At 39.9% G+C, this 19047-nt stretch overlaps 1 protein-coding gene across 1 annotated transcript; it reads right to left on the bottom strand.

Annotated features, from left to right (window-relative positions):
- Window positions 1-5672: 5672 nt before the first annotated feature.
- LOC307010821 (Fc receptor-like protein 5) lies at window positions 5673-16913 on the bottom strand. The gene is made up of 9 exons (XM_079635841.1): window positions 16580-16913; window positions 14190-14225; window positions 13358-13630; window positions 12282-12413; window positions 11808-11978; window positions 11450-11731; window positions 7319-7576; window positions 6471-6572; window positions 5673-6264 (listed from the first exon to the last, which is right to left on the bottom strand). The coding sequence occupies exons 1-9, from the start codon at window positions 16608-16610 to the stop codon at window positions 6227-6229; spliced, it is 1323 nt and encodes a 440-aa protein (XP_079491967.1). The 5' UTR covers window positions 16611-16913; the 3' UTR covers window positions 5673-6226.
- Window positions 16914-19047: the final 2134 nt, after the last annotated feature.

Consider the following 19047-nt stretch of genomic DNA (forward strand, 5'->3'; position numbering starts at 1 on the left):
CCAGACAATGTTAGACACCAGATTAATGTAACATATAATACATTTATATGTATTATACAAACAATTAAGACATGTCTCTTTATATAGAAAGTTTTTGGCATAAAGAGTTCTTTCAAGTTTAGTCAAGAACCCTATGATAGTTGAACCATTTTGTTGAGTTAATAATGACAGATTTGTCATATTTGGCTGAACTCACCTTTTAACTTTGAGCTAAACAACACCCAGTTTCACTTATGATTGTCCCACAACATCCCATACTGAACTCACAATATATTGTGATTTTACTATTTCAGTGTCTTTGAAGGTTCATGGCAGTGTTTGCAGTCCTTGTTTTTAGCACACAAAAAAAGTTAGCAAAACCACACAGTGGCTCCATACAAACATCTGTCTCTACACTGATCTGTGGAATCAACCCTAAAAAGAAAAAGTGCGACTCACCCAAACTCAGCAGATACATGTTCCTCATGGTCAAAGAGTGAAAGTGACTTACAAATTAAAAAATAAATGAAAACAGCTTATGATCTGATCCTGATCAATTCCATGCAAGAAAGTTCTTGAGACTCTTCAAAAGTCGTCTTTCTTCAAGCTCCTCACCAACTATCTTCTGTTTCCATGCAGGGCTAGACTCTTCACTCTTCTCTCACTATCTAGAAAAAAACATAAGTTGTGAGGCTTTTTTATTTGAATGCCTCCTTCCTGTTTCCAGTCGAGGTCTTGTGTCTTTCTCGCTGACTCTAAATGTTGAAAAAGTGCCTCTAAGAGTTTTGTGAGTGCAGTCCAGCCCCCTGCCCTTGCTGACACTGAGAGGTCTTTTTTTTTTAAATATAAAATGAAATTAAGATTCATGGTTAAATATTTGCATAATACTTACATTTAATTTTTCTTGTGATGAAAAGTGTTTACAAGCTTTTTAATTCATACAATTTAAAAACATTTAAAAAATGAATTAAAACAAAGTGAATTATTTATAACAAAATACATAAAATGATCCTATGATGTTAGCCCCCACATGAAGCGCCTGATAGTGTCACGGAACGGAACGCACGACAACGCCTCCTCCTGGTTTCACTAGATCCCTCTCTCCTGCATACTAGGACTTCATTTCCCATTATCCTCCATGCTCGTTATTCCCTAATCACCTAATTATGATTTCACCAGTCTCACCTGTGCACCCTCTTTTACCCTTTGTCTGGACTGTTCTGTTCTCTGTCATTTGTGAAGTATTGTTTTACCCAACCTCTGTCTCAGTGTGTAACCCTTGTTTTCTCTGTGCTTGGATTTGATCTCGTGTGTTTGAACTTGGACTCTGAACTTGTTTTGTGAACCTTTGCTGCCTGCCTCTGAACTTTGCCTGTTTGACTTCGATTCTGGATTACCCTTGACATCATTTGAGTTCCTGTCTGATTATTTCTCTGTTTGTCATCACCTTTAATAAATATCTGCAAATGGATTCGACCGTCTCCGCCTCTACGTCACAGAATACTTCACCACATCAGGATCCAGCAGATCTCAGTTGACTGACCTCCGAGGTATCTAATCAAGCTAATGTTCTCACTGCTCATCAGCAACAGCTGGTCAAATTAACCGCTCTCACAGAGAAGCTCGCAAGAACTGTTCAATCCCTATCGCAGCCCGACGCGACTGTGGATCAACCTTATCATCCTACTGCACCACCTGTCGTGAGTAACAACTTCTTTCAACCCAAATTATCGCACCCAGAGAAATTTGATGGCTCACCCTCTGCTTGTAAGGGATTCCTGTTGCAGTGCAGTTTGTATTTTGACCAGCAGCCACAGTCCTACTCCACTGATGGAAGCCGCGTGTCCTTCATATGTTCCCTACTCACGGGTCGAGCCATGGAATGGGCCACTGCACTCTGGTATGGCGGTCAGCTCTCTTTCCCATCTTATAACGAATTTCTGACTCAATTTAGAGAGGTTTTCGAGCACTCAGTGGGAGGAAAGGATCCAGGTGAACTGCTGCTCACGTTATGCCAGGGGAATTCGACCGCAGCGGACTACACGCTCTCTTTCCGTACCCTGGCTGCCCAAACTGGATGGACGGAGGAACCCCTCAAGCTCATTTATCGCAAGGGACTTAACCCGAACCTCCAAGGAGAACTGGCATGTCGCGACGACGGTAAAACTCTAAATCAAATTATGGAGCTTGCTATCCGCCTGGACAACTTGTTACGCGCCCGACTCACACCTCTTAGATCCAGTCCTCTTGAGCGTACTCTCTCCAGTACGGAGTGGTTCAGTACATCACCCAACCCCTCACGCTAGGCTTTGGGAAACAGCACACTGAAACCATCCAATTCTTCACAATTCATTCACCCGGACATCCAGTAATTCTAGGACTTCCATGGCTGGAGAGACGTAACCCCCAAATTTCATGGTCTGAGGGGAAAATCTCCCGGTGGTCTGAATTTTGCCAGATCAATTGCAGTGCTGCTGTCCAAGGAATTGAACTCCACAACACTTCCCTTAAGGGAGTGGGTTTTCGGAAAATTTCCTCTGAATATCATGACCTCGCTCTGGCTTTCAGCGAAACTGAGGCTTCCCAACTTCCTGCTCATCGCGCTGGTGACTGTGCTATTGAGTTTTTACCAGGGGCTGTAATTCCACGCGGAAGAGTTTACCCGCTGTCACAACCCGAGACGGAGGCTATGAAGGTGTACATTGACGAACAGCTGGCAAAGGGTTTCATTACTACCTCGACGTCCCCGGCCTCCGCTGGATTCTTTTTCGTAAAGAAGGACGGGGGTCTTCGGCCATGCATAGATTATCGTGGTCTTAACGAGGTAACAGTCAAGTATCGCTATCCTCTTCCTCTAGTCCCAGCAGTTTTGGAGATGCTCCGCACTGCCCGCTATTTTACCAAGCTGGATCTAAGGAATGCTTACAACCTGATTCGTATACGGAGTGGAGATGAATGGAAGACGGCGTTTTCGCCTACATCCGGGCACTATGAATACAGGGTAATGCCTTTCGGCCTGTCCAATAGTCCTTCCGTTTTCCAGGCTTTTGTTAATGAGACTTTCCGGGACAAGTTGCATCGTAAAGTGATTGTGTACATTGATGACATTCTGATTTTCTCTGATTCCCTTGAAGAGCATGTCCAGGATGTTCGTGCAGTTCTCAGGCGCCTGATTGAGAATCAACTCTTTGCCAAGCTGTCCAAGTGCGAATTTCATCACACGCATCTCCTTCCTGGGCTATGTCATCAGTGCGGACGGTGTCCTTATGGATGACAACAAGGTCAGAGCAGTAATTAACTGGCCCCAGCCAGCCTCGGTTAAAGAGCTACGGTGCTTCCTGGGCTTTTCTAACTTTTACCGCAGATTCATCCGCAACTTCAGTGTGATTGCAGCTCCTCTCACATCACTGCTTCGAGGGGGAGGTAAATGTTTCAAGTGGACATCGGTTTGTACTGAGGCCTTTGCTCAACTCAAGGAGTGGTTCACTTCTGCTCCTATTCCCCATCACCCTGATCCAGAAAAGGAATTCATCGTGGAAGTAGATGCATCTAGCACAGGTGTGGGGGCAGTGTTGTCACAACGGCATGGTGAGCCAGCTAAGATGTTTCCTTGTGCCTTCTATTCTCGCAAACTCAATTCTGCAGAAAGAAATTATGACGTGGGTGACCGCGAACTTCTGGCCATGAAGACCGCCTTTGAGGAGTGGAGACACTGGCTGGAGGGAACCCGTCAATCATTCACAGTGCTCACGGATCATAGGAATCTGGAGTATATCAGGTCAGCCAAACGTCTCAATTCCCGCCAGGCTCGCTGGTCACTGTTTTTCTCAAGATTTGATTTCAGGATTACTTACAGACCAGGCTCCCAGAACGTCAAAGCTGACGCCCTCTCCCGCTCTCACGGAACGCACGACAACGCCTCCTCCTGGTTTCACTAGATCCCTCTCTCCTGCATACTAGGACTTCATTTCCCATTATCCTCCATGCTCGTTATTTCCTAATCACCTAATTATGATTTCACCAGTCTCACCTGTGCACCCTCAGCTACCCTTTATCTGGACTGTTCTGTGTCATTTGTGAAGTATTGTTTTACCCAACCTCTGTCTCAGTGTGTAACCCTTGTTTTCTCTGTGCTTGGATTTGATCTCGTGTGTTTGAACTTGGACTCTGAACTCGTTTTGTGAACCTTTGCTGCCTGCCTCTGAACTTTGCCTGTTTGACTTCGATTCTGGATTACCCTTGACATCATTTGAGTTCCTGGCTGATTATTTCTCTGTTTGTCATCACTTTTAATAAATATCTGCAAATGGATTCGACCGTCTCCGCCTCTATGTCACAGATAGAAATCATTAAGGTTTTATATATAACAGTTTGTACATATATTGTACATAACATATATTACATTAATGCTTAGGGATATGTCTAAAAAATAATGGGCTCAATAAATGTGGCTTATTTATGTTTTTGAAACATTTATTATAAACTTGTTACAGTGTAATTATATATTTAAGTGTTACCATTTATTTATAAATAACCCTGAAACTATATGCTGTTTCACACTGATGATGCGTATTACTTCCTGTTTTCAGGTTGCTATGAAGAGCGCTCTGCTTTCAGTGTTGATGTTTCATCACACATGCAGTTTCTAATGCGTACATGTTTTTGATGTTTTGGGTTAACACTCGTTCCTCCCTAAAAATGCTTTATCTGAAATAACATTTAGCCTGTATTCAGATTTATATCAGGTGCCTGAATGTTTGTGTAATAGATTTAAAGTCACATTGCGCTGACATTGTCCAAAGTTAAACAGTGTCTTCTGGCTGTATTCCTTTGGGCTAGATGAATGATTTGGACAAGTCAACAAGTAATGTCCCAGACCCTTTTGTGTAGTGTTGGTGGTGCTGTGATGTGGCGATTGATATTGCAGCTTCACAGGAATTGCGGAACAGAAATTACTTTCTTTTTACATCATATTTCAAAATTCCAAAGAAAAAGAAGACTCTGTTTCAAAACCTACAACAGCATAGTCTGTTTCAAAAGGAAAAAGATAATTGTATGATACTTATGATACTTCAATTCTTTCAATGTTCTCACAGCATTGCATACAGTATATTCATCATGAAGACAATAACACACTCTGATGAACTATGAATTATGGGATTGATAAATAAACACCCTACGGTTGTCTTGTTGTCTAGTGAGGCCAGCAGGAGGCGCTGACCCTGTAGTCTGTGTGGATCCTAACGCCCCAGTATAGTGACGGGGACAATACTGTCAAAAGAGCGCCTTCCTTATGGTGAGACGTTAAACCAAGGTCCTGATTCTCTGTGGTCATTAAAAAATCCCAGGATGTCCTTCGGAAAAAGAGTAGGGGTTTATGATTATGTAATAGGGGAGAGCCTATACACTGGTCAAATTTAGGCTGACTTCCTGAATTTTTCCTGGACTTCCTGGTAGCACAGGAGATGACTGCAAGGTACTCCGCACAGCTCGTAGTTTCTCACATGATGCGATCCAAAACCATATGAACATAAACGATTCCACAATTTCTCCCAATGGAGAAAAAAGAAAACCACTGAAATTTATCTTCTCCAACAGCAAAGATTCCTCTGGATACACCAAGCAAATTTCTAGTTGATGGTGCCTTGATGCAAAATAAACCTCATGCAGTGTGAAAAGAAACATACACCAATGGTCTTCAGATTTTGTTTTATTCCTTTTTAATGCAGAACGAGACTTAACACATAACACATAAGAAATTTAATTAGTGGTGCTTGCTATTGCCATTACTTACATTACACATTAAACTCATATTTACATTCAGAAACCACTAGTATGCAACATTTTCACACACCAGTCAGAACCAAAACAAAAAAAATCACATGTGAAGTCATTGGCTTTGGATAGAAAATAAATGCATGTTCAGGAATTGATTCAAATGTGGGAGTATTCTTTTTATCTGCATATGCTAACTGTAATAATTGATGTAGATGGTATAGCTACATAGGTCATAGTTATTTTATTCTGACTACAAGTAACACACTGCAAGAATTAACATCAAACAGCGCCAGATTATTATAATTTTTTTAAATCAGCATTAGTTCTGTATTTTAAAAGAAGAAACATTAGCTGTTGTCACTAAAACACAGTTTTAGTGTGTTTTCTTTACAGTAAGCACGCTCTGCCCAAGCTTGTGAATGAGATATTGAGTGATTCCAGGAAGCATGGAAGTTTTTATGGTTTAATATCAGATGGAAGTTTCTTCTTCTTCTTCAACAGATATAACTGTTAAATACACACAAAACATTTTACTTAAGTTAGGTTTGTTCATCATCTTTTACTGTATTGATTTCCCAGCAAAGGTACAAATTCAAATGAATTGTCACAGTACCTCCAGTGAACAAGCAAAAGACAGCAGTCACAATTGGCCAATTAAATATAGGTAGCCTAATGTTGCTTATGATTTCTAATAAATCACTCAGGTGTTTTACCTCTCATTCTGCAGCATTTGTAAATGATCACGACCGTCACTATCAGATATGGACAAGCTGCCAGTGCAGAACTGAGTATGTGGAAGACAGGGATCTGAGACCCTGAAAAAGAGACACACAAGCACTTTATCATGCACTATCTGAACGAGGGCAAATGAGAAAATAAATCAGCTCACAGTTTCAGTGACTACATTTACACGTGCACCAACGCACCAATGCAATTATTTCTAATAATCAGTAACTAAGGATGCAGTAATATGCTTACATGACACAAGCAGAACTCTTCACTCCAGTTTACATGCAATTTTCATTATTCTGATTATTCGCTATAAGTATTGTTATACCACACTCAGATATGCAGACATATGCATGTTACTGACTGTTGTTTTAATCTACTCACGTTAAATTCAAAATTCATGCGCCACATAGTTTAATGTGAATATGGTTACTACGATTATGAGCTTAAACACATCAGTTTGATCGAAGTATTGCGTTCATGAGGTAAAGTTTATTCGCAATATTGACAAAATCTCATTATAATCTCATTATGCATCATGTAAACGCACCGAAAGACACAGTGTAATCACCATGGGAAAATATCAGAGTAAAACTGGGAGTTGTGAAAAATATGGTACACCGGTGTTTTGCCAAGGTGAGAAGTATATCTACTGTATGTAACATCTTTTTACTCTTTTAATTCATTTTTATAACTGTACCATATATCTCTTTTAATTTTTTTATAACTTTTTTAATTTTCCTTGCTTTTATTTTGTGATAATTGTAATTCCTTTCTATAAATCACTTTGAATTGCCATAGTGTATGAAATGTGCTATATAAATAAACTTGCCTTGCCTTGATTCACCTCTGACTGAGATCCAGCTCTTGGGAGACTCTCCTCTCTCTGGGTGTTTGCAGTAGTAGAAACCCTCTTGTGACTTTGAGACAGAAGGAATGATCATCTCTGTAGTTTGTTTCTGGATGAGTGATCCATCTTTATAAAAATCAGCTCTGAGTTTTGGTGGGCTTATATATGGATAAAAACAGCGTAGAGTCAGATTGTCTCCTTCATTCACAGGATGAACAGGACTCTCCAGAATCACACCAACTACAGAAACACAGGAGACATGCAATATTTACAAATAGTCAGAATAGCTGACTGCGTTGGGAAGCTTTCACTGTTTTGCTGACGACACTCAACTGTATATTTCCTCATATATTTATTGGACCAAACGGTTACATTGTCTTCTAAAGTTAAGAACGTGGGTGTTATGTTTGATAGCAATCTTTCTTTTGATAAACCCATTGTCAGTGTTAACAGTCTTTTTTTCGCCTAGAAATGTTGCCAAAATATGACATATGCTGTATAATGGTGAAATGTTCATGACCTCAATACTAGATTATCATAATGCTTTGGATAGATGTCACACAGGCTCTAGGAGCTCCCTTACTATATCCTAGAAATATGATCACATCAGCCCCATTTTAACATCTCTAAATTTGATAATTTGATAAACGATAATTTTTTCGATACCAATATTATGAAATCTAAAAAACTTTGGTTTATTTTTCCAGTTTGTTGATATTTTACAGACTCAAAGACTCATAAAGGCCACTGGGGGGTGGAGTATATGCTTCGCGCTTAAGTGCACGCACAAAGCACTGGCAAATGTAGCCTAATGATAATGAATGTGAGGAAAAAATAGCAAAGAGAAATTTTAATTGTTTAATAATAATGTTTATTAATAAAGTAGTGAGTGTTGACTGCAAAGATGAAGTTGACGTTGCTGACTCGTCATCTCCGCAGTATAGTGAACGTGCTTGCCTGTAGAGAAACTCCAGGAGTCTTCATCCGAAGGGTGAGCAGGGTATGCAGACTCCAGGGAGTCTGACTGCAGTTCGGGCGGCCAGGGCAGAGCCTGCAGATCAGGCGGCCAGGGCAGACTCAGGAACAGGTCTTAGAGTAGGAACAGGCCCTGGGACAGAAATAGGCTCTGAGGTGGTGGCGGCCATTCTGGTTGAGGGCTCGGATGGCGAGGGTGCAGCCATCTTTGCCGGAGATGGATTCTCAGGCGTGGTGGCGGCTATCTTGACCGGAGACAAGGGCTCAGGCGTGATGTGAAGCTCGGACTGGGCAGGCATGACTTGAAGAAGCTCAGGCTTGACAGGCATGACGTGAAGAATCTCAGACTTGAAAGGCATGACGTGAAGAAGCTCAGGAAGGGTGATCTCGACATGAAAAAGCTCAGGAAGGGTGGTCTCGACGGGACGAGACTCTGGAAGGGTGGTCTCGACGGGACGAGACTCTGGAAGGGTGGTCTCGACGGGACGAGACCCTGGAAGGGTGGTCTTGACGGGACGAGACTCTGGAAGGGTGGTCTTGACAGGACGAGACTCTGGAAGGGTGGTCTTGACGGGACGAGACTCTGGAAGGGTGGTCTTGACGGGACGAGACTCTGGAAGGGTGGTCTTGACAGGACGAGACTCTGGAAGGGTGGTCTTGACGGGACGAGACCCTGGAAGGGTGGTCTTGACGGGACGAGACTCTGGAAGGGTGGTCTTGACAGGACGAGACTCTGGAAGGGTGGTCTTGACGGGACGAGACTCTGGAAGGGTGGTCTTGACAGGACGAGACTCTGGAAGGGTGATCTTGACGGGACAAGACTCTGGAAGGGTGGTCTTGACAGGACGAGACTCTGGAAGGGTGGTCTTGACGGGACGAGACTCTGGAAGGGTGGTCTTGACGGGACGAGACTCTGGAAGGGTGGTCTTGACGGGACGAGACTCTGGAAGGGTGGTCTCGATTGTAAGAGACTCTGAAAGGATGGTCTTGACGGGATGAGACTCTGGAATGGTGGTCTTGACAGGACGAGACTCTGGAAGGGTGGTCTTGACGGGACGAGACTCTGGAAGGGTGGTCTTGACGGGACGAGACTCTGGAAGGGTGGTCTTGACAGGACGAGACTCTGGAAGGGTGGTCTTGACGGGACGAGACTCTGGAAGGGTGGTCTTGACGCGACGAGACTTTGGAAGGGTGGTCTTGACGGGACGAGACTCTGGAAGGGTGGTCTTGACGGGACGAGACTCTGGAAGGGTGGTCTTGACGGGACGAGACTCTGGAAGGGTGGTCTTGACGGGACGAGACTCTGGAAGGGTGGTCTCGATTGTAAGAGACTCTGAAAGGATGGTTTTGGCAGGACGAGACCCGGGAAGGCTGGTCTCGGCGGGATGAGACCCTGGAGCTGGCTTGTGGGCTGAATCGGGCTCAGGAACCGGCGGCAAATTCTCAGGCGTTGCTGACATGGCGTGAACAGTCTCTGGCTCGGCAGGTATGACCTGAAGACATTCAGGCGGTGGTTGAGTGGCGATGTAATCATCAGCCTCACCCACAGTGAAGGCTAAACAGCTCAACAACAGCACATGATATACTTTGATCGAGTGGCCATCCAGGGGTGGTGAACATGACTGGCTTGTCGTGCTCGGGAAAGGAACGGGGATGCTTTGTGTTGCTCGAGACCATTAGGGTTTGTCCGGCAACGAAGATAGCTAGCTAGATCGATTGTATCTGTGTTAGACAATAGTGGGACTAGGGGTGTAGGAGCGCTGGCCACATATTCCAGGAACGGTGCTGTACTTGGAGCTTTAGACGTTGTACGGACATTATCATTCGTGTACGCTGGACTGGGGACGTGCTGATTTTTCCACTTGATAAACTGATTGCTGTGTGATCACGATTTCTATTGTGCCGTGCTGGCCTGAGGATAACCACTAGAGTGAAGTGGAGTGACGTTTTGGGAGTTTCACTTGTGTATCGCCGTTTTGTCCTAGTGAGCGTACCGAGTAACCTAACTGTTCGTTGAACTTCAAATGCTCTTTTACATAATGGTTATATTTTTCTAAATGAAATTGTCAATAAAGTAATATTTTTCAATTAAAGCAGGTGGTGTGATGTACCCTCTGTCCTCCATAGAATCCAGCTAAACCTCTTTTTAAGTTAATAAAGATGTTCAGTACAATACTATAGCCACTTAAATAGTCAGACCTACCATTCATTTAGTTATTCAAATGTAAGACGACATAAAACATAAAAGACGTGTTCCTCAGCTAAATTCGATCATCATTCACACTTTCGTTTGAAAACGAAAAAGATTAGAAAGTGCTTTAGTTAAATTTATTGAACAAATAAGTTTTCACAAGTGTGCTGAAATCAGTGAGCTTGTGCTGGCAGCGCTGCACTGACTGACAGTTACTGTTTTTCATGAGACTTTTGTGAATACCTGATACTTCACTTTGACAGTTTATTTTTATTTTATAATATTTATTGGTATATATTTATAGTTTTTGGTCATCACGTTAAAAATAACATTTGAAGTGCTGAACATTTTTTGCGTGTGCATGTCGATTTACAGGCATCACGATTCTTATTCCAACGTTCACATTAGCTTCAAGTCTTTATTGCAATCAATAAAACTGCTTTAATGGCAAATTAGGTAAGTGTGATAACGGCATTAAAATATAAATACAACATTAAAAAGTCAACCATAATTGATGGTTTTGTGTGGATGTACAGTGAACAAAATGTTCACCGGAAATGCTCGAGCTGGCTTATTGAAAACCTGAATTCCTAATAAGTCATAAGTCATATTAAATTGAAAAGATTGAGACAACTATTCATCAGCAATCATTGATTAATCTATGGTGTAGAAAAAAAAAGAAAAAGAAAAATGGTGCGACCAAATCATGTGCTGGTGCTGGAGCCCTGACCATTTATTATTATAATAGATTTACAGTGTAATCGTAATAAATTACGTCAATACACACACACACACACACACAGTTATTTTTACATATAGTTATTTTAGACAAAACTTCAAAAGGGTTGAAGATCCCTGATCTAATGCTTCCTGCACCAATCTGCTAATGCAAATGCAATGTTTGTAACATACCAGTAAAATTAATAAATTCAGAAATTAAGACTCACTGTGAATAGTGATATTAACATGGTGATAGTTCTCTCCAGATTCAGACTGACACCAGTAAACTCCAGTGTCTGATGGGACAGTGGATCTGATTGTACATGTAGATCCTGTTTGTGATCTCCACGCTGATGATGAACAATCTTCCAGCCCCCCGCTGTCTGTGTATCTTCTCACTGTCCATCCATCAGAGTTACTCTGGTCCTCACAGCTCAGAGAGAGAGAGACAGATGTGAAGTGTTGAGTTCTGCTGGGACTGATGATCAGAGACACTGGAGGAGAAACACCTGACAAGACAATTACAGCTATAATATGGAAGTGTTATATTTGAGTTTCAAAACTCTCTTTTAAAAAAATACTCACCAGTGACCCACAGTGGTTGTGTGTTGCTGTATGTTGAGTAAACGGCTGTTTTATCTCTCTCTGCTCTGCACACATAAACTCCAGTGTGATTTAGATCTGCAGAACTGACAGTGTATTTTCCTCCAGATCCTCTGCTGCTGTCTGAGAGGAGGTCATAACCATTCCTGCTCCCTGTATAAAGTGAGAATGTTAGGATGTAATCTTAAAGATGTAATTCTACCTAATCAGACCGTTAAAAGCTAATATAACTTTTGTAAATGTCACAGTTCTGTCTCCTAGCCCAGCCTCATATGCAGAGATAAATATAAGTCATTTGTTGATTTCCAATGTGTAAACACTGGCACTATTAGCCAATTGCAAGAGTTTGTGGTAGAATGTTATTGATGTCATCTTTAGTCAGGTTGATTAAGTCATATTGACCTGAATAAACCCAGTTAATTTAGATGTTATCAGATAAAGGACATTATAACTGACCTGATGAGACAGTTTCAGTGAACCAGCTGAATGTCCAGCCTGTAGAGGAGCCGTTAACCTCACAGATCAGAGTCACTGGATCTCCTTCAGTCAACCACTTCTGAGGAGAAACACTTAAAACTGCTCTGGGATCTGAAATAGAGACATCGCTCATTTTATTTTATTTATTTATACGTTTATTTGTATAGGGACAGTACAAAAAACATGATCCCAGTCAAAGCTGGAAAATATGTATTGCACATAGAGAGTATAGCGAAAGCTAATTTGCATCTCAGGTCCCTAGAAAGGCTTTTCTAGACAAAACAAAAAATAAAAAATAAATTTAAAATTTGTTACATTACATTACACTTTTACATACAAAAATTATTACATTTAAAAATGCGTGCAGTTCTGGTTTATTTTGAACCACCGCTTTACCTTCAATGTAAAAGACATTCCTTAAACTCATTTGGCAACAGGTTCCAGAGTTTGGAGCCCTGAACAGAAAAGGCTCTTTGCCCTTGTGTAGTCCTACGAAAAGTAATCCTACAATTCCCACCTGCCGAACTCCTAGTGATTCTACTTGTATCATCCTGTCTCTTTAACAATTTACATAAAACAGATGGTGCCTTATTGTGCAAACATTTAAAAATTAATTTTATATATGACAGGTTTTTTAAATTTATAAAACTTAGCATATTCAATTTTTTTTAAAACATTGCAGTGATGCCATCGAATTGGCTTTTTATCCATTATTTTTATAGCTCGATTATACAACATTTCAATTTTTTTAATTAAGGAATCACTTGTTTGAGTCCAAACTGTAATACAGTATGAAATGCGGGACAAGATCATTGCATGCATAAAAAGATGTGCTGCCTCAATTGAAATATATGTTCTAATAAGTCTGAAACTATTTAGATTAATCCTTACCATTTTTGTGAGCTTTTTTATATGTTTGTCAAACTTAAGTTGTGAGTCTAAAACAATACCTAAAAAGTTAAACTCATCTACCTCCTCTATTTCTTTATTATTTGTATCTATAACATTAATAACATGTTAAACTTCTGTGTTTATGAAGTGATACTCAAACTCACCTGATACTGTCAGTGTAACTTCATCACTGTGTTGTGAGCTGCGTGATCCTTTAGTCTCTGTCCCATAACAGAAGTATTTACCTGCGTTATACTCAGAAACAGAACTGAATGTGTGTTCTTGTCGTTCACTGGAAACACTGGTTAAACCATCTTTATACCAGTTGTACCGCCAGCTAGTGACTCCTCCATCATATATGTCACATCTGAGAGTGACTGTCTCTCCTCTGAATACATGCTGATCAGGTTTAATGGTCACTTTGGGTTTTGGTATTTCTGTAAAACGATAACAATTCACAATGAAAACAATATGCTGTTTTTTAATGTATGAATATGGTTTCTTGATTGCAAAACATACTTGATCAGGTTAGACTTTAGTGTTGTGCTCCAAAAATGTTGATGTTAGATATACTAGTATACTATTGTTTCTGACCAGTAGGTGTTGCTGTCACCAAACCAATGAGGACTACAACCATTTTTTTTTTTATATGAAAAAAAGTGTTACAGAGATGCATGCATCATTCGTGACTTACAATTTTTTAATGACACGTCAACTTTGTTAAGCTGTAAATGGCTAGTGGGCGGCCATGAAAATTGACAGTGGTTGTGAAAAACAATTAACATATTAGACTTCAGAAACAGAAATCATCTGTTCTATCTCAAGACTTCAGCAACGTTATAGACAACATTTGTGAATAATAGAATGACGATGTTAAAAAGGCAACGTTGTTAAATAGGCAATAAGGTGTATTTAGTCCTACAAATGTAAGATGAATATTTATCAGCTTGAAACAGTTGAAAGTGTTGATGAAAAATATAAATCAAATATAATCACCTTCAGTGTGTCCAGAGTGGATGTTTAAAATCAGCACTAAAAACACAAAGAGAAAAACTCATTACAGTGTGAGCTGATCTGCTTTTTATACATCAGACATATTATAACAGTAGCCTATTTTCTTCTTTGCTTGTGAAACACCATTATAAGCTCAAATGTTCATATTTCTCGTGAGGTTTGTCTACTTTGTCTAGAGCCAAATTGGTAATACTTTACAATAAGGGTGCACATAAGCATTAATTCATGCTTAACTAATGCACAGATAATACTGAATTAATGTATTACTAATGATTAAGCTATTAATTAATGATTGCCTCATTAGCAACTGATGAAGAGTCTGTCTGGTTAATATATTAGTTCATATATGAATTGTTATTAATTAAATATGTAATTGTGGATTAATTCCATAATCACTTATTTTATTAACTAATAGTGTTCATTCATTTGTTAATTACCACAATGAGCCTGATATGCATTAATACATTATTAATGACAGCATTAGTAGTGTGTCAATTACTGCAATTACTAGATGATGAGTTAATAATGATGTGCCTCAACAAGTAAAGTCACAACATAATGATTGTTAGCTAATGATTAATTAATCATTAATGACCATCACTAGAGTTTATAAAAGCTGTTTATTAAACACTGGTTTCCAAAAACATTGTAGTAATTGACACACTATACTAATGCTGTAATTAATAATGTATTAATGCATATTAGTTTACCTGTATTATCTGGAAGTTGAAATATAAGGCTTTGGCTCATTGTGGTAATTAACAAATTAATTAACACTATTAGTTAATAAAATAAGGTAGTATGGAATTAATACACACTTACATATTTAATTAATAACAATTAAAATATGAACTAATATATTAACCAGACAGACTCTTCATTAGTTGCTAATGAGGCAATCATTAATGAATAGCTTAGATAATCATTAATGGACGGGACCAGCGGCGAACGCTCTGGGCTGGACGGGACCAGCGGTGCAGGAAGCTCTGGGCTGGACGGGACCAGCGGTGCAGGAAGCTCTGGGCTGGACGGGACCAGCGGTGCAGGAAGCTCTGGGCTGGACGGGACCAGCGGTGCAGGAAGCTCTGGGCTGGACGGGACCAGCGGTGCAGGAAGCTCTGGGCTGGACGGGACCAGCGGTGCAGGAAGCTCTGGGCTGGACGGGACCAGCGGTGCAGGAAGCTCTGTGCTGGGCAGCGATGAGGGCTCTGGCGCAGGATCAGCGGGCTCTGGCGCAGGATCAGCGGGCTCTGCTGAACTGGCGTGAAGTGCAGGCTTGGCTGGACAGGCGTGAATCGTCTCGGGCTGGGCTGTGCTGGACGGGACCAGTGGTGAAGGAGGCTTGGAGCTGGACGTCAACGGTCCAGGGTCGAAGAGTGACCAAAGCAGAGAGTGGTGTCGGCCATCTCGACCACCGCCTCTACTGCGGCCTCCACGGGTCCCGCGAAATCTGGCCAGACGGGTTCCCTCAAACGACCCTCCATGGGCAAAGGCTGGGAGATCTTGGCTCTCCTTGGCCAGGACGAAAATTTTTACCCACTCGTCCATTTTAGGGTGGTCGGTCAATCTGTCACGGGTATGGTGCGGATGAAGACAAGCAGAGGCCCAAAGTTCCAATTCAAACTTTTACTATAATAAAACTTAAACAAAACTGGTACAGGCAAGGGTAACACTCTCCATACACAATAACATATACAAACAAACATTGACCGACAACTGAAGGTGAAAGACAGGAACTTAAATACACAGATGATAACGAGTGACGACAGGTGATGATGATGATGGATGATTAACTGATAAACTAGACAGGTGATGAAAATGAACTAATGAAAATGATGACAGAGAAGAAGAAAAACACTGAATAAGAAAAACAAACTAAAAGTCCATGGAAACAACAGAAAACACATTAACAATGTGACAGCTATATTCATATGAGTGCAGACGAATTTGACAGATTTTGCCATTGCAGAGAGAACTGTTTAAGGAACTTCAAGCCAACATGCTGATCACAATTTGCTCACTATTTCTTACAAAGACATTTCTTTTAAAAGAAAAACGCTTTTAAAGGAACTACTCAAAAAAGTGCCAAAAATATGTACTTTTTTAACCAATGTATAAGCAACTGAATGTTGACATCACTGCTGAGATAAATGTATTTGCAATTACTGTCCACCAAATTGAAAGTAGATAAATTAAATAGAACATTGAAAAGATGCAAAAAAAATTCAACATTTTTGTCTAAATGAGTTTTGAAATCCAGTGCTTAAGTGAAGTTTCATGAAACATAAAGGTGTCTGTCATAATACACATAATATAAAATCCACTGACATACAGATAAAGAATACATACAGACAACAACAAAAAATACTCACAGAGTAGAAGAGGAAGTTGACTGAGCTCCATACTGACTGAATACTGATAGATGGTTGAAGACTGTTAGAACCTTAAGACTTAATCTACAATAGAGTTTCTAGAACTGACGCTTATCTGGTTCTTTCATGTAATAATGGTACTGGCTTTAATAACAAATTCATTGAAGTAAAAATAAAAGCAGAAAGTAGTGAAAACTGCTTGGTTAACAGAAACAACACCACGAGTATTGCATAACATGCGGCAACAGAAGTAAAAGTTCAAAGTTGCCCTTGCGGGAAACCACGGATGTGGCTACTGTATAGCCTACCCTTGCCTGAACTCATCTCAGCTTTTACCAGATCTCTGACAGTGTGGGTGATTTACAGTATGTCTGTACCTGTGAACTGTTTAGTATTCATTACCAGAACTAAAGTGTGTCCGTGAATTTACTTAGAATAAAATTAAAGTTCGAATATTATGCCCATGAATGGCTAATACGATTAGAAATGAGCAATCATTTTACAATCAGCATCTGTTAATTAATTTAACATAAATTAATTTAATTATAAAATGATCTTCTTTTTCTTTGTTGTCTACATTTACATTTCTAGCATTAGTATTAAACGGGTCATGAACTGTTCTCTGAGGCCGCACTTATAAAAAGCTTATTGAAAGATTTTTAAATCAAAAACATCATTATTTAGAAGTAATAGGTTATTTTTGAAACACACTGTTTTGGTGGATGTGGCCTAAAAAAGGACACCCAGAAATTATTTTTATACATACAGATACATTTTTTTTTTTATCACAAAATGATATGATCACACTTCTTTTTCCTCAGGTTTCTATAGAACTGCTCTGCCATAGCCACACAAAAAAAGAGGAATGATATTTTTTTTAATATGCTTATATATATTAATTACCTTAACCTGATTGCTTAATATTTGAATGGTTGTTCCATAACTATTTTTACACTTTTATCGTTTATCACTAAATCACATTTGAATCTTGTTACAGCACCTGTTACAGCATGAACTTCTTCATGAAGTTATGACATCCAAAAAGTCAACAACAAAAAAACAAACATTCACCTCAAAAATGATCTGTAAAAATGAAAAATAAATATTTTCTTTCACGTAAATATAAGTTCATCAATGACTACAAACCAACATTTGTTATCAGAATTTTTTTTTTTAAAACATCCACAAAGGTTTACAGTTTAAAACTGTATTTAGACTGAAATGCTATAGGTTGTAGAAATTGCAAGCTTTTTAAATGGCAAACTTTTTGCAATTTATTTTGTTAAAAGGAAGGTTAGGTGTAATTTCAAACTAGGGTCCTTTGCACCATGACCTCGAGCCAAACACCCCCCTGGTCTTTTTTTCCCCTGGTCGAACATTATTAAAGATAGAGCTTATTTAGAGATATCAGCTGAATGGCTTAGTGCAGGCACTAATGGATCCATAATCCGTAATAATGCCCGGAATGGCTACCAAGCTTCTACAGTAGTACACATATGTTCTGTAGTCATAAAACGAGGCATTGGAAAGTTTGTAAGTACATCAGGAGTTTATTTAAATAACACTTGCCTGATGGCTTGTGCTCCCGCTAACCTGAAAAGCCCGTAAAAGTCCTGGCAGAAAGCGATGCAATGTGCAACACAGTGGTTGGATTTGTGATTTTCAGTAGAATTTTTCTCGTAAATATCACGCACACAATAGGCTATTTTTTGTTACACACATACAAACCAATCTAACTCTGACATCCATACCAACACACCCACACAATTATAGCTGCAAAATTCACACAATTGGCTTTATAATATCCAGAGGCAGAAAACAGGAATAAAGTATTGTATAGTGAGAATTTGCTTTATAGGTCAAACCTGAGAAAATGGCACTGAGTAAAATTTTTAATTTTGAAGCCTTGCCAACAGAATGAAAGCCTATTAACAAAGATTGCATCATTTTATTGTTAAATGGCCCTGGGATTAAAAATTGCCGTTTTAATGGGTTTCAATGGGGATTTTTTTTGTCCTTCAGGTCCCGAGTGGAACTATTTAGTGTAATATAGGCTATGTTTACACGGAAACAATCTGAAGAGAAAACGCAAAAGTGGCGTTGCGTTATCACTTTTTATTCTGCGTTTAGACGAGCGTTATGGGGGGGAAATCTGCGTGCATATGGTGACGCAAAAGTGTGTGAAATTCGATGTAGTGTGCACTCCAGGCGGCTAGGTGGCAATGGGAAGCACTGAAAGAGAAAGAGACGCGGGCACAGTTTTTCATGTTTAATACGGTAAAGCTGCTGCTTTGACCCTCGGTGCTCTTTGCGTGTCGCTCAAAAATGACAGAATTTATTTTATTTTTTTTGTGAATGAAATTAATGCTATATTTTAGTTTGATAATGTTTTGTTATTTACTGGCGCATGCCTGTGACATAAACGCGTACGCGACGCCTTCACTGTCTAGCAGACTTTTGCGTTTTTA

This window comes from Phoxinus phoxinus (genome assembly GCF_949152265.1).
Source record: "Phoxinus phoxinus genome assembly, chromosome: 1".
Taxonomy (NCBI): Eukaryota; Metazoa; Chordata; class Actinopteri; order Cypriniformes; family Leuciscidae; genus Phoxinus; species Phoxinus phoxinus.